The 16,843-nt window shown below is 40.5% G+C and overlaps 1 protein-coding gene across 3 annotated transcripts in view; it reads left to right on the top strand.

The window, feature by feature from the left end:
* The window catches only part of sufu (SUFU negative regulator of hedgehog signaling), a 105,576-nt gene extending 97,239 nt beyond the window's left edge, over nt 1–8,337 (top strand). For all 3 annotated transcript variants that reach the window (XM_008106554.3, XM_003218478.4, XM_008106555.2), the window contains one exon: nt 403–8,337. In XM_008106554.3, the coding sequence (XP_008104761.1) occupies nt 403–492 (90 nt within the window). In that variant the 3' untranslated portion in view covers nt 493–8,337. The remainder of the gene's footprint in view (nt 1–402) is intronic.
* The last annotated feature ends 8,506 nt before the right edge of the window (nt 8,338–16,843 follow it).

The following is a 16,843-nucleotide window of genomic DNA, read 5'->3' as shown; positions in this document are numbered from 1 at the left end:
AGTTTTGATTGCCCAGATATTAAGCTTTAGTGGCCTGTAATTTCCTGGCTTCCTGTAGGATCTCATTTTTTTAAAAAATGAGTATTGATGCTGAACAGGCTATCTTCCAGTTTTCTATAAGACAACTCACTGTTGAATTCAACTTTTACAAGTGAGTTTGTTTGATCTTTTCTAAGCAAGAAAAGATAATTTCAGAAGGTTGGATGAACGACTGGCAATATGATGATTAGGTGAGTGGTGAAAATAAGAATACTTATGCCATAATATTGCCCCTTTGGGGAAAACATCTTTGCTTGTTAGCTTAAAATCTTGGCTCTTAATGATATTGCTTTGTTTATTTGCTTGTAAGTGCTAGATTGTAGTAAAGTATACCAACTAACAACTAATTCCCTTGCCTTTTAGTTCAAACTCCCAAAGGAATATAGTTGGCCTGAAAAGAAACTGAAAGTCTCCATCTTGCCTGATGCTGTATTTGACAACCCGCTCCATTAAAGCCAACTGACACAGGCAAGCAGCAACTTAACTTTATGCTGCCCAGTGACTCATGGGATAATTTAGTACAGCGAAAGCTCTTCCTGGAAATGAGAAACGTTGCTGCATAACCACTGCAAGCCGAGGAGGAGTTACCTAACAGTAGTCCAGCCAGAACTGAACTCTTCTGGTACACCTGGCATTCTCCTTTTGCATCTTGGCTGAACTCTGAATACCCTGCGAATGAATGAGTGTGAGAGTGAAACAAAGAGAGAAAAGTATTTAACTATGAAAAGTAGTTGTAAGAATTCTTTCCCTATTTTGACTAGCTCCAGAGCTCCCTGCAGCTTTAGCTCAGGGTTCATGTGTCTTGTCTACCTTTGTTTGAATCACATATTTTTCAGATGTAAACACATATTCTGGTAACTAGATGTGTTTTTGTATCTTCAAAATTCTTTTGGCTATCTAAGCTTCTCTTTTATTGTAACTCCCTTTTACTCTGGAAAGGCTATGTCCTCCCTTGCTTGGCCGCACACATTCACACATCATGATCATCTATGAGAGACTGAATTCAGGTGAATCATAGTCAACTGGTTGCAACCATGTCCCAAAAATCACGTGGCCTTACAGCCCAGATAATGCAAGTACCTTACAGCCCAGATAATGCAAGCCTAAATATGTGCTTACTACTTTGATCATATTTGTGAATAGTGTAATCCCGAAACAGAAGTTCTTTGAAACTCAAGTGTGTGGTTATTTACTTGGAAGAAGTGAATCTTGTGGGTTCTACTATCTAGACCAGTGGTTCCCAACCTTTGGTCCTCCAGGTGTTTTGGACTTCAGCTCCCACAATTCCTAACAGCTGGTAAACTGGCTGGGAATTCTGAGAGTTGAAGTTCAAAACAACTGAAGGTTGGGAACCACTGATCAAGACAGTGTGGGTTAGATTGCAATTTTAAATTTCTCTTTCACTGTTTTCTGGGGGCAATAGACCAAATCAGTGTTTCTCAAACCGTGCTCCTCCGGGTGTTTTGGTCTTCAGCTCCCAAAAATCACAGCCAGCTTACCAACTGTTAGGAATTGTGGGAGCTGAAGTCCAAAACATCTGGAGGAGCACAGTTTGAGAACCACTGGACCAAACAAACCCAGGCTTCTTGTGATAAGCTCAACATAAAGAGCCTTTTGTTTGATGTCTAGTAAAAGGGACAAATAAAGAGGGTTAATGAGAATTAAAGGGTTTTCTCTTTGGACATAAAAAACTACTGAATGAGTTGGTAGTTTGTTTGATTTATTAGTTTTGATAGAACCACCTTTTGATCAAAATTCCTGAAACTTCTTTGTGATGGTTCTTGCAGACTTTTTGCTTGTTTCAGATCGCAGAGAGCCCACTGTGAAGCAATTCATGAGCTGAGCTGAGAGATGCATGTTGTCCTGTCTTTCCATATTGCTGCTGAAGTAATATTTTGGCTTTTTATTTATGTCTTGAATATATTCTAATAGATATTGAATTAGGCAGTTCTGGAATGCCTTGGGAATCATGCATTATCTAGTCCTACAGATGGAAGGTGAACAGTTGCAGCCTAATTTTGTGACAGCTACACTATGCTTCTTACAAAATGTGACAATATGCTATAGAGAGTTAGACTAACGTCTAAGGACAGGGAAGAAGTAACATCTCCTTAGCTCACTAGAAACAAAGTAGAAATCTTACACCTTGAAACTAACTTCTGGATGACAAATGCATTTGTGTAACGAAATACCTCTATTCTCTCCCGATCTATTTCTTGACAAGGAAGAAGTTCTTCAGCTGACCTATCATTCTAAATACTGGGTCCCTCTTGGTGTTAACTAAAGTTTTATTTTCTGAAAAAAATATAAAAGGTGAGAGGAGCCATAAAGAAGAAAATATTTTCCAACACTGGTCTTCCAAAGCCATAATCCTGACCCAAGATGGCAGCTTTTCTTACCGTTTTTTAAATAGGAAAGCTAATTCCAGACTCCACGTGTTCTGTTATCCTCATGTGGAACTTAAAGTCCGGCGCAGAATCTTGTTAATCAAAATAAATGCATTCTATGCAGCTTCTATGTAACTGACATACATTCCCTTTAAATGAGTAGATATGTGATGATGATTTAAGTACAGAGAATGGATACTGTGGGGAGCATGATGGGGAGCCAGTGTGTGATGTTAGCAACCTATAGAATCTGTGTGGTCCAAACCCATTTTTTACCCTTGGGATACCCACAAAGTACCTGGAAGATCCCCCCCCCCCCCCCCCCCCCAAAAAAAAATCACTCAAAATTTCCCAAACCACTACAAATATGCATCCAACTGAAGCAGGTTGTATTTTTTACCAAACAAAAATTGTACAAAACTAAAACTAACACAAAACAGGAAGTGACTTGACTTCCAGTTTTACTTTAGCCTTATGTTCAGGGTCAGACTGTCCCATCAGGGGTACAGGTGTGAAAGTTGATCCCTAGCTCCAAGAAGGGTTTTTTGCATTGTCATATTGCAGGAGTCTTCACAATTCACGTAGTAATTTGAGGGTAACACAGAATTCTAGTTTGTCTTCTGTATATGGATCACAAAGAAAAAAAGGCTTTACATTCTAGAATAGTTGTGTCAGTTACGCTTTTTGTACTGTGAAGAACACAGTCCAGGTTTGTGTGCTGACAAAGCACAAACAGTTCAGTACACTGTATGGAAATCCAGATGGGGTCCTTCTTTATAAGAGAAACATTTTAGAATTCACTTGGTGTATTGTTATTCAAATGTTGCTGCCAGATATGTTCACAATGATATCCTAGCTTTCCAGCAGCAGCTGAAATGGTATATCTGTTTATTTACTGTTGTTCTACAGATTGTAATGACATCATAATTAATTTGCATAGATGGCTGCCCTATCAGAAAGTAGATGAAGTTAGAGCCTTTTATCCCTGGAGTTTAAAATAGATATAGGACTTATTTCATAAGAATGTGAGAGCTCTATGCTAGAGCAGGTCAAAGGAATTTCAAATCTAGCATCCTGTTCCCACAGTGGCAAAGTAGATGCCTCTGGGAAGCCCACAAGGGCAGTAGTACATTCCCACTAATATTTTCCAAAAACTGGTGTTCAGGCGGCATAGAGTATTAGAAATAATGTCATCAGACTGTTACAGTTCGTCATGTAAGCCCTTAGGTAGAATTTCTAGAGACTGAGTTATCCAGTGCAGTATTATTTCCTAGAACAGTACTAGTCCCTGAGCCATTGCCTGCTGGATCCTGGCATGTTTACAGGACAGAAAGAAACAATTATACCCAGTGGACACAATTTAGTGTTGGTCTGTGGCACGTTGGAAAATAATAATTGTCAATTCCATGCCCATATTAGATAGCCTGAGAAGCACTGGTCTAGTGCATCTGAAGCATTAAAGAAAGTAGGATGGGATCCTAGCTGTAACTTTAAGATTGACTGATCTATTTTAGCATAAGCTTTGCTTTATATTTATGTGGATATGTTTTATGGATACTTTAGATAAATTGGTCTTAAATATGCTGCTAAGTTCCCTCCTCCTTTTTTCTCTCTTTCATTTTTATGCTCTGACAGACTAACATGACTTTAAAAAAATAAGGGTATCTAAAGTTCATCTTAGAAATTTTGCAGTTCATGATACAAAATGCTAACCTGGAATTTCAAAACCCTGTGGGTTCAGAAAGGATCTGTGAATTAGAATCAGTGTTTTGTCCTGCATGCACATTCCTTTGGAGGGGAAACATGTCCTCCAGCCTCTATTTATTTAAAGTTAAAATGAGTTGTCTCATATGACTTGAGAAACCATTCAGCATTCATATCTGCTTGGAACTGTCCACAAATTATTGCCTAGATGTATATTTGTTTAATCAGTAACAGTTTGTGGCAGTTACTGCTGAAAATTCTTGTCGGCTCTCTAGAGGACTTAATGGAATTGGGCTTAGTCTCTCAACTTTTTACTGGAGACAAATACATTTCATGGGCCAGTCGTGCTGACCATTTGCCTCACCGCGGCAAGATGAGACAGGAAGGATTCACCTTGCACTTTTGTTCTCTCCTTGTTACTCAGTGAAATGGTAGTTTGCAGAGAATTGGAGCTTTGGCTGCTTTTCAGTTGGTTTGCACCTGCTGTTTAATCCCTCAAGCACCTGGAGTTGTAAACACCAGTTCTGGGTTGCTGCAACAATTATTAACTTTCAGTGCAGCTGTTCTGCCAGCCATTTGCCGGAATAGTGCTCGCCTAGCCATTAGACCAAATGTAACAAAAGGACCATTCTGAAGGCTTCCGACCTAAACGTGAAGGCAAGATACAGGAAGCAGTAGACTTTTCAAGTGGAAGGCTTGCTATAGGTGAGAGAATAGGGATTTCATTGTTCTTCAAGCATCTGGCCCAACCTAATGTTATACTCAGGAATTGCACCCCATGAACATTGTATGGATTTTTATAATAGAACAAACTTTAGTATAACCCCCTTGTGTTTCTCTTATCCGATCATGGTGCTAACATTCATAGAGTCTAAGCAAAAATGGGAACCACTCTGGTCTTCAAAGTCTGGTTTATCAAGTTGCTGCCACACTAATGTTTCAAAGATTAAATGAGGAGTGGTGGTGAGAAAAAATATTATTTCTTAGTTTGAAGCAAAAGGAGAATTGCAGAGTCATGATTAGCTGGATATTGGTGACAGTCTCAAAACATCCTTTCCATTCCATAGTTTTTCAGCTTTGAAATGAACAACCATATTACTTTGAAGAGTAATAAAATCATGTAAATCTTGCATTATTTAAATGTCTAGTGCTACATTAAGCAGCACTCTAAACATAATCCTTGTCTCCAATAGGGGACAACCCAACAGAAACAGTGAAAGGGGAAATTAGGAGGAAGTTAGCATTTATGTTCAAGGAATGTTTATGCTTCTGATGAAAAGGTGGAGGATAGACTGACTTAGTCTAAGGAGGGCAAAAATGTGGTGGCCTTTGATTTTATGCATCTCTCTGTACACCTTTTATGCATCTCTCTGTACACATCGAGCTGGACTTTGCCTCTGGATTGGATCGTGAATAGTATTTCTGTATCTAATCCTTTGCAGATCATAGAGCAGAATGTGGTCTCATGAAGCTCTGTCATCTCTCACCTTTCAGATCTCATGTTCAGCTGCAGCAGTAAAAGGTGTGCAGAGGAGCACCCAGTTCTGTTTTTGTTGCAGCCCCTCCACACCCTTTCTCTGTCTCTAGCAGCACAAAACTGAGGAATGACAATCACTGTTGAATGTTGGGGTTGGAAGTAGAGGGAGGATAAATACCTAAGCTTCATTTGACAGAACTTCACAGTACCTTGTCCTGCTCAAATATGTGTTAAAGCTTAAAGTTACAGGAACTGCATCAAGCATCTGGTCTGGCAACCCTAGCCTTTTCATCAAGACAAGATAGATAGTGGTTAGAGATGTTGTATATGCACTATAAGCCTCTGAAGCATGATTTGCATTGCTAAACTGGAAGTCCCCTTTCACACTGCCCTATATCCCAGGATTTGATCCCTGATAAACTGCTTTAAACTGGATTATATGAGTCCCTGCTGCCAGATAACCTAGGATAAACAGATAACCTGGGATCAGATCCTGGAATATAAGGACAGTGTGGAAGGAGCCTAAGTTACTTATATGGCAAATGAGAGCCTCACTTTGACATCTGCAAGGGTGCCAATAGAGTTCAGTTGCTCTGTAATTCTTATCCCAGATAACTCAGCTTTCCCAGCAGCAGGGGAAAAGCCATGAACTGCTTTGTAGGGGAATCATTTACACATGATCTATATACATAAAAGCAAAAGAAGATTTAGGTAAATGTATTTGCAGAAAGTTTTAGTGACTTAAGGCAAAATATGTGTTCATGTTTAATGTTTCTCCCTGACATTACCACCATGGTTATTTATAGGGAAAGGAAGAATGCTTCATATTTTAGCAAAATTGTGTTACTAGGAGGTTTCCTTTCCCATCTCTGTTCTGTCTTTTTCAAACCCTTCTTTGTTGGCCATTCAAAATGCCAGAAAGAAAATGAGCCTGTAGCTGATGTAAGTTTTAAAAGGATCCGTAGGCTGACCTACCTCTCAGGCAATTAACCTATGGGCATTAGGCACTTTGCTGCTTTTTCATTTAATATACAGTTCTTTTTTTTTTTACCCTTCTCAAATAGCTTACAGACCATAAAGTCATAGTAAGTGGTACATTAGCTTTGTAGTATCATTCCAAGGCTGTCATAAAGGTGTGCCTTTCCTTCTTTAAGCCAGTCAGCTAATAAGGTGTTTGAGTTCGTATTTGGGGGGGGGGAGGGTGCTCTCTCCATCTACCTGCTTTTAGAGTCACACTGCTGAAATGTGAACTCTTCCAGAGCAGAATGACACAGTGAATGCTAGTGTGGGTAAATGCCTTAAAAACTCATCAAATGCATTTTAATTTCTGAAAGCTAATTTGTTTAAAAGCTCAAACAGGAATTTTCTTGCCAGCTGACTGGCTTTACAAACACTTCTCTCTTTTTCTCTCTCTCTGCTCCCCTTCCCCCTCGGCCTGATTCTTCCCTTCCTTTTTTCCAAGTGAGGATGAAAATCAACATGTCTACTGTTGTTTTCTTCCCTGGGGTCCTAATGGCAAAGGTCTGCATTCATCACAGGGCTTCTGCATAATGGAGGGAGGGGATACCAATCTTGTGTGAGCCCTGTTCATGGTGTATTTTATAACAGAGCAAGCTCTGCAGTATGCAGAGATGGCCACAGCTCAGTCCTGGTTAATATTCTGGAGAAACACAGGAGTGTCACAAGGCCGATTGGCTCAGGTTTAAGCTGAATATCCTTTTCACCAGTTCCCTTTCACTAGTTTCCCTTTCAATGATACTGAACAGAATCTCAATTCTGAATAAAAACCTACCTTAGGGAAAGCGAAACCTATTAAAGTGATAAAACCAAGGAGTTAATTCAAAAGATCCTGTGATCTGATTGCTGATGAATGACAGTCTGAGACTTGGCTGTTCTGGAATCACAATTTACTTTTTAATAGTTTTAGAATGTCATTGTGGAAAGGGTGGGAGGACACCTAAAAGCCAAGAGCTTCACGACTTTTCTTCTTTTCATAGGAGTTTTCCGTTTACTGGGTCCTTGGCGGAGAGTTTAAGAGTGCAGCATTGATGTTCAGTTCTAGTAGGTCTGAATGTCACTGCCTCTAAAAAAGTCAAATTAGGTCTTTAAAGGAATAAATGGAAATTATGTCACACTACAAATGGAAGAGGGATCACTTTTCTAACTGAAACTGTTTAATCTCCAACCAAACAAGAGTTCACTATTAAAGGAAAGGGGTCAGTTTGCTTCCTTTTTTTTCAAGGGGTTGAATGCTTGTGAATTATTTCTATATTTTGGATGGTTTTAGTGATAGAAAATGTTGAATATGTTTGTTTTTGCTGTGGAGGGCCCTGATCTGGACCTGTTCGGTTTTTTAAATAATGACTGCTGATGCTTCTTTGATAAGCTTCAGCCGAGATGAACCTTTTTGTAGTTCATCTGTGTGTGAGTATGCGTGTGTTTCTACAAAAATGGTAAGGACACTGCAGAAGGTGTCTCAAAATGGTTTGCCGTTCCTGCATTGAGATTTTCAGTACTTTGTAGTATATCCTTTTTCTACCAAAAGAACAATGGAAACCTAAACTAGCAGAGGTTTTTAAAATATTTTATATTAGTTTCTAGTGTATATTCTTACATTATTACAGTGCTGGTGTGCTTACCTGCACAAAACTACGTTTTGTAATATTTTTGTGAATCACAAAGCTTTGTTTCCCTCCTGTGTATTCAAAGTGCATTAAACTTGTTTGCATAGTTGTGTTTTGTGCGTGCATTTATTATGTGATTGCAGAGCTGATAAATTAGGTTTCTTTCTTCTATGTTTAACTTTCTTGTTCCAAATATTCTTTGCAAACTCCAGCCTGGTCTGAGGGCCATTGGGGTGCACACATAACATGAGCCTAGGCCTCAGCATTTTCTTATCAACCTTCCTCTGATGTGGTTTGTTTCCTTTTATACAGTGTGGCCTGACTCAGGAAAAGGCTTGTGTTTGTTAATAATAATTCCTGTAGCTCTTTTATGAAATTCTGGGTGCTCTTCTACTCTTATTGCTTTTGTCATAACGATGGTCTGAGCTAATATGATGCTATTTGCATGTTTGTGTTGTGTTTGGATACACTGTAGTTCCATAGCTGGAACGTTGTACTCTGACTTTGATTTCAAGTCACACCTCTGCAATAAAACAACCCCTGTCCACAATTTTTGCCTATCTTGTAGAGGTATGGTGGAATGATCAAGTGGGTTCAGAAGTGATCACAGTGATGCTTTGTCGGGACATGGTGTTTGTAGTACACCAACCCCTAAAAAAGACCTCCCTGAATCTGAGGGATGGGCCCTATTAAAGTAAGATGCTCAAGTATGTAGTTGTTGCGCCAACTATATTCTTGGTGAAAACAGATTTATCAATTTCACACTGATTTCAAGTCCGAGCCTGACAACTTGAACAGTTTTGTCTGGTCTGGATGACAATCTTAACTTATGATCACTCACAAATATCATTGACAATCATATTCTATTAGCTCAATTCTGTGGGAAGCAGGCCTGGTGCAACGTGGAGGCCATTGAAGCGGCTGTGTCGGGTTCACGTCGGGGGGGGGGGGGGCGCTGTCGAGGCTTCGACAGCGCCCCCGTGTAAATTTACCGAGGAGGGTGGCAATGGTCCCGCCGCCGCCTCCACCCTCAGTGAACGGGTAAGGCCTACTGAGGCCTAGGTATTCTCGCGAGGTTTCGCGAGACCTTGCGAGTAAAGCTAGGTCTCAGATAGGCGTTCCGTGTTCGCCAAGGAGGGAGGCGGCGGGGACCATCGCCTCCCTCCTCGGCGAATGCGTAACGCCTTCACTTGGGAGGGAGGTGATGGTCCTCACCGCCACCGCCGCCGGAGGTATGTGTGGGGCCTTGGTGGTGGGGGGTGCAATTTCTGGGGGCGGGGGCGGCCACTAGGTTTGCTCACAAAGCAAAATTATCTAGGGCCGCCCCTGGTAGGAAGCAATGTGTTATAGCAATATAGCGATTCTGTGCTTATCTACAATGCCAGACAGTAAAATGGGGAAACTTTTGTTCAGTTCCAGAAATATAAGCTGTATGGTGCTTGCAGGTTCCATTCAATTCACCATACTGCTTCATATTGATATCAAACCGCAGAATAGTGTCATTAGAAGTTGGGAGTGATCAGTATGCTAGCATACTTAGCTATACTTCTGCTTCTATGTGGAATCAGCTAGGACTGGCTGCTGTAATGGGCTGGCTGGTAACATGAAGCTGAATTCTAGTAAGGCAGGGGTTCTGTGGAACGGTTATTCCCAGACATTGCATAAGAAGCTTGTCCTGGAAGGGATTGCTTTCCCCAGAGAAAGCAAATGTGTTGTTAGGGAATATTCCTGGATCCTTCTTTGTTACTGGAGGTCCCAAGTGGACCCTGTGGCTCAGAGGTCTGTGTCCAGGTTTGACTAGCCCACTAACTGCAGTCTTCCCTGAACAAGGGACAATCTACTGCAGTTTTTTCTTGTAATTTCCTAATTAGACAACTACAATGTGCCCTGTAGAGAGTCAGCAGGGTATAGTGATTTGAAATCTGAGCTAGGACTCTGGGGGACTAGGATTTGAATTCCTGCTTGGGTATCGTAGGCCACTGGATTACCTTGGCAAGTCACACTCTCTCAACCACAGGAAAGTAATGGCAATCCCCCCCCCCCCCCGGTAGGCCAAAACACCTGGGGACCTACAGGTTGAGAACCACTGACTTAATTGAAGATTCAAGGTCAATTTAGACTATAAATCCTCTATTTAGAGAAGACCCTACTGCCCCGCGGTCCAAAAGCATTCTTCTTCCTCCTTGCTATATCTTTGAGCCCCTGCTAGTGGGTATTACAGGCTGTGGGAGGATATGGGGAAAGTCCCTTTTGCAGTGGTGCCCCAATTTGTACAGTGCCCTTCCTTTGGAGGCCCAATTCATGCCAATGTTGGCTTCATTCTGCCATCAAGTTAAAACGTGGCTTTTTATCAAAGCCTTCGGGTCTAGATTTTTGTACAGGGTTTTGTTTTAGTTCATTTTACATGGTTTAAATTGTTTAATATGCTTATAGACTTATACATTATTTCTTGTTTTACATTTTTCTAATTTCTTTCAAATTGATTTTATTTTGTGCTTCCCTGAGATCTTGTGATATAAGTCTGGATATGAGTAAATAGATAAATAAGGTAGCCTCTATACATCTTCATGTTTGGAAGTGACCCCTGGAATCACAGATGGGGAGTGATAGTGAAGCATGTAGGGAAAACCAATCTATATACTGGTACATGAATTTAGATCCCAGCATACCAGCATGCAGGTAGTTTAATCTATGATCTCACTCGTATAACAGCTTATTTTCTATCACTACAAGAGAAAGGTAAAAGTAAATATGTTTAATATGGCATTTACAAGATCAACGTTCCTTGTAAAGTATCTTGCTAAACACTTGGGTTTTATGCAGTTTTATTAAGGCAATCGCAGGAAGAAATGACCTTCACTGCTTTGCAAATGTGGGCCTCATTTGTACACATAAAGCTATTGTTTATCCAGTGTCAGACTTTAAACAGAGCTTCCATAGGGGTCCTAAATACCCCGAGGATATTACACTTTGCTGGATAGGACTGTATATTGGGATTTCCCTCCTGCTGGCCTATATCACTTCAGTCAATCAGCTGAGGTCTTTATCTCCCATAAGACTGCACCAGTTCTGTGATTCTTGAGGCAATGGAACAATAATCCTGAAAAACAACTGCTTAATCTCACCTTTGCCAGCCAGATCTCTAGTTGCTTTTGCTGCCCAAATTCTGATTCTGTGGATTACCGTTCTGAAACAAACTGATCTGAAGACCTGGAGATCTGCATCTTTTATTTTTGCGGCTTCACTGACAACCAAAGGAAGTGCACAAAAGGAGTTTCCACATGTGATGAGAGGTCAGACCTTCCTTGACACATAGGCGCATATAGATGAGGGGTGTATAGGGAAGCTCAGAATAATACCATGAATGGGGCAGTGATTTACTCAGCCATTTAAAGAGAGAGTTCTGTGCTTGATACCCCCGGGCACTGTGCATCTGGCCTGTGGCATACAGTTAATATTTCAACTGCTTTGAGGTTGGGCTGAATGCTAAATATCCACTGAGTCTGGAGGAGGCCCAAGGCAGTTCCCTGGGGCTGGCCATGTTCAGTTTTGCCCTTGCAGACCAGCCAACTCTTGCTACTTTCAGCTGAGCATGGAAAAGTTAGCTGTTTTGGACTCCTACTCCCAGAACTGTCCAGCTAGCACAAGAGCAACATTTTCAAGTTCTGGGCAGCAGCAAGCCCTTATTGGGGGGGTAAGATGCTATCCTTGCCATTTCTATCGTTTCCACAATTTCAAGTTGACTTCTAGCCTTTGATTCATGTAAAAAAAGCTCTCAACAGCTTTTTTATTACTCCTACTGCTTTTAAATCTGAAGTTGCAAAAGCTGAACTGTTTAGTCTGTTTTTCCTGCTACAAGGTTAAATCTAAATAAAGTAAAATTGGGAATGGCAGCGCATTTAATGTTATTCTAGTAGTAATGGAAGCATCAAACTATGAGTTATTATTTTTAAATTAACAATACTTCAGGAGTTAAATATCATGCTACAGTAGTATTAATAGTAGCCATATTACCTAGGTAAAGGTTCCTAGAATATCTTGTCCTATAGAAACATAATGTGCCATGTTGTTGTTTATTCGTTCAGTCGCTTCCGACTGTGACTTCATGGATCAACCCACGCCAGAGCTTCCTGTTGGCCATTGCCACCCCCAGCTCCTTCAAGGCCAAGCCAGTCACTTCAAGAATACCATCCATCTTGCCCTTGGTCGGCCTCTCTTCCTTTTTCCTTCCTTTTTCCCCAGCATCATGATCTTTCCCATGCTTTCCTGTCTTCTCATTATTTGGCCCAAGTACTTCATCTTTGCCTCTAATATCCTTCCCTCCAGTGAGCAGTCAGGCATTATTTCCTGGAGTATGGACTGGTTGGATCTTCTTGCAGTCCAATGGACTCTCAGAATGTGGCATATCTGGGGGGGGGGGGGGGGGACACCATTTGTATTTTTCACTATTAATCTGTATTGGTGCAAGTTGGCTGAGTGGATGCAAATATCAGAATACCTGATCTCTAAATGTTCTGGTATGAGGTATGAGAAACCATGGGATGACCATCTATGTTGCAAGAGAAACCACCCCAGTATGTGAACACTTTCTTTTTAAAGAGTGTATCCTTTCATCAGCAACACCACCAGCCATTGCAGAGCTGGCTGTTCTCTAATCTCCAAAACCAAGGTTCTTTCTCATCTTGGCATATATTATACCATTTTTTTCCAAAGGTAAGTGGGGACTATTGACCCTATTCAGTGTATCAAAACTTGGTTTTTTATCAGGTAGGAAGAGCAATGGTACTTTTCAAAGGTAGAACCAGGTTGGTTACCAGACCCATAGAACTAGTTTTAAGAACTCAACATTCACAAGCAGGTCATTTTATCAACTTGGCAAACACATATTTCCAAAAACAATTAAAACACTGAATAGTTGCATTAAAATAACAGCAAACACATAAGGCTGGTAACGATCTCTCTATCATGAAAGCAATAGCAAAATAATTGATAAAGTAAATAATTTAGTAAATCTATACACATAATAAAAGAGAAGATCTGTATGTGTGTATGTGGCAGGGTGTCCACTTCCATGGATAAGCTCCCACTTCCACAAAGAGCTATAGCTCCTACTACTCAGGAGACACCAATGGCCCTCCCTCCAATTACATTGCTGGTTACAGTGAGTGCCGTAAACATGTCCAAGAGCCCTGCCAATGCCCTTCACAAACGCCAAACTGCCCACCACCCACGTTAATGCTTTCATATGGGCACAATTTCATCCTAGATTTTCTGGTTTTTGTCCCTCCGCCACAGACATCCTAGTGTGTCTTGTTCTCTCCGTTGTTGTGGAATTTGCATGACCCCGCCCACTGCCTCTCCCTTAACCCTTTCCTATTATTTTCTATGGCACACAGCAAACAGAGGAATTGATCCACAACTGATTATACTGGAGGACTTCAGGAGAATTCACCATGATTTATAGGAGTTGTAGGTACTGGGATGTATAGTTCACCTGCGATCAATGAGCATCTGAACTCCACCAAAGTTGTAATTGGACCAAACTTGGCACACACAATCCCCATGACCAGCAAAAAATTTGGGGGATTTGTAGTTCACCTACAATCCAGAGAAACTGACCTCCACTGATGATGGACCTACCTGGTCCAAACTTGGCACAGAATTCCCATGACTAACAATCTACTGGAGGGGTTTGAGGGGACTGACTAATCATAGTGGGAATTGTAGTTTAAACAACATTTGCCCGCAAACACAAAGATATACAAAGCCAATGATAAATCAACTGTTGTATACAGTATAGATTAGTATTACATAAAGTACAATTGATACAGAATTTACAGTTACAGTGGTATTGCTCTGTACATCTGGGTAATTTCTTCTAACTTAAACAATATGTGTTCTTTGCATAAACTTGCAGCTTGTAAAATCAATGTTGTACCAACGAGCATGGATACCACAACAGGTTTCGACTTTAGGTCTTCCTCAGGTTACTTTATCTGTGAATACTATATTAAATCCACAAGAGTTGTAGAACCCCACCGATTATGCATCCAGAGCAAACTTGCCCAACATAACAAACTTTAAATACTGGTGGAGTTTCTCGGGGTTAACCTGGCATGATGTCAGTTGTAGTTCACCCACAACCTTATGCATTTTGTACAATTAAAAAATGACTTTTTCAAATAACCTGGGCAATGCCGGGTACCCATGCTAGTAAAAAAATAAAAACAAATAAATTCAACTAATATGTCAAGCAATGAGGAAACATGCATGATCCTGTAAATGAACACAGAAGTGCCCATATAATTTTCTAAGAAATTGGCTGCTCTACTACATTACTTCAAAAGCAAAAACTATAGCGACATTAGAAAATACCGAATTGTACACAATAGTATAAAAGAAGTGGAGTAAGATGCATTTCTCTGAAGCCTCAGGTATAAAGACTGTTCTGATATTTTAAAAAGCTGGGGATGAGATAAATAGTGAGAAGGTCACATTTGCCGATTATGATAAATTATTTATAGTGATGGGAACAAAACTCCAAAAACCTCTCTAAACAGCAAATGAAAATTCAATAAAACAATTGTGAAATGATGCATATTGGAACAACAAATCAAAACTTCACACATAAACTGATGGATGTCAGTTGGAAGCAACTGACCAAGGGGTCTAGGAGTCATGGTTGATAACTGCTGGGAAAAGTCACCCAGTGTGCAATAACAAAACAATCACATTGTTAGAAAAGGAATTAGAAACAACACTGCCAATATCATACTATTTATACAATGTTTTGATGCCATAATAACTGGAATAGTAAAAGGTAAAGGTTTTCCCCTGACATTAAGTCTAGTTGTGTCCGACTCTGGGGGTTGGTGTTCATCTCCATTTCTAAGCTGAAGAGCTGGCGTTGTCCGTAGACACCTCCAAGGTCATGTGGCCGGCACGACTGCATGGAGTGCCATTATCTTCCTGCTGAAGCGGTACCTATTGATTTCCTCAGATTTGCATTTTTCGAATTGCTAGGTTAGCAGAGGCTGGGGCTAACAGCTCACCCCACTCCCCAGATACGAACCACCAACCTTTCGGTCAGCAGGTTCAGCAGCTCAGCAGTTTAACCCATTGTGCCACCGGGTGCTCCTAAGACTGGAATATTGTTTGCAATTCTGGGACCTGCTCACACAAGGATGTCTCTGAATCAAAACTCTGGTGGGCTTTTTCATCTATGGAGGAAAAGCAACTGTTGCAAACTCACTATTTTCCAACTTTGGAGGTAAGCCTACATTTAGTTAAGTGAAAAAACTCTTAAAGAGAGTATCAGTGCAGACCAAACATTTAATCTCCTGCTGTGATCTGTATTTTCCAACCATGGCGTGACAAGAGCTATCATATTACTAGAGGGAACAATCAAGAGGAGTGCAAATTCTCCTATTAACATTAAATCATTCTTGATTATTAAAATCTTATAAATACAATGTGCACTCAGAGGTCTTGTGTTACTTAGTGTGTAAGGTAAAGGTAAAGGGTTTCCCCTGACGTTAAATCCAATCGTGTCTGACTCTGGGGGTTGGTGCTCATCTCCATTTCTAAGCCGAAGAGCTGGCATTGTCCGTAGACACCTCCAAGGTCATGTGGCCGGCATGACTGCATGGAACGCCGTTACCTTCCCACCGTAGAGGTACCTATTGATCTACTCACATTTGCATGTTTTCGAACTGCTAGGTTGGCAGAAGCTGGAGCTAACAGCGGGCGCTCACTCTGCTCCCCAGGTTTGAACCTGGAACCTTTCGGTCTGCAAGTTCAGCAGCTCAGTGCTTTAACACACTGAGCCACTGGAGTATGTACACTTATATAAATGTACATAGGATAGACTCTTTGCAACCTTTAGTATTCCTGAGAGGGTTCAATTATAATAGCTATCGTAAATTTGTGTGTGTATGTGTGTGTTTCCTTGATTATTTAGTAAATGTCAGATTTCTCATTCTTAATTAAGCCGAACTATTATTAGTCATCCAATTTTGTCTAATAATTTCTCAGGAAGGTGCTCAATCTCCCCTCCCCATTCCCGGATCCATGGTACAATTCCATCTGGTTTGTATCTCCTAAGTTACTTTCCCTGAAAACCCATGCATGCTCAGTTTTCATATTGTGGTTTTCCTTTTCTCAATGATTTTTTTAAAAAATATATAAATTATTTGAAAACCCACATCTCGGAAAACAACACGCATGCAAAATAAAAATGTCAAGTTGCAGTTTGGATTTAAGTACATTTTTTCTGGTTTGATGCTCACAAATTCAATCACATTCTTTGATTAAACAGGTGCCTTGAGGATACTTCATGAGAACTATGTGTGAATAAATTCTAATTCTCTAATGCTTTAGAAGAAAATCCCTGTGGTTCTGGTGGCAGTTTTATTTATAATATGTTGCTTAGCAAAGCTTTTAAAAGTTACCTTTTGGCTGGGGGTATTTTTTTAAAGGCATAATTTTTAAATTCTGATTTCTAGCCTTCGTGCCGCTAAGTACAAACAATGCCTGATACAGGAAGCAGGAATGAGCATGGAGGCTTTGTCCCTTCAATTCCTGATCAAGATGTCTTGTTTGCCCTACAAATA

This window comes from Anolis carolinensis, chromosome 3 (genome assembly GCF_035594765.1).
Source record: "Anolis carolinensis isolate JA03-04 chromosome 3, rAnoCar3.1.pri, whole genome shotgun sequence".
In the NCBI taxonomy this organism is placed as follows: Eukaryota; Metazoa; Chordata; class Lepidosauria; order Squamata; family Dactyloidae; genus Anolis; species Anolis carolinensis.
The sequence above is the reverse complement of the archived record's forward strand: the minus strand, read 5'-3'. Positions and strand labels throughout refer to the sequence as shown.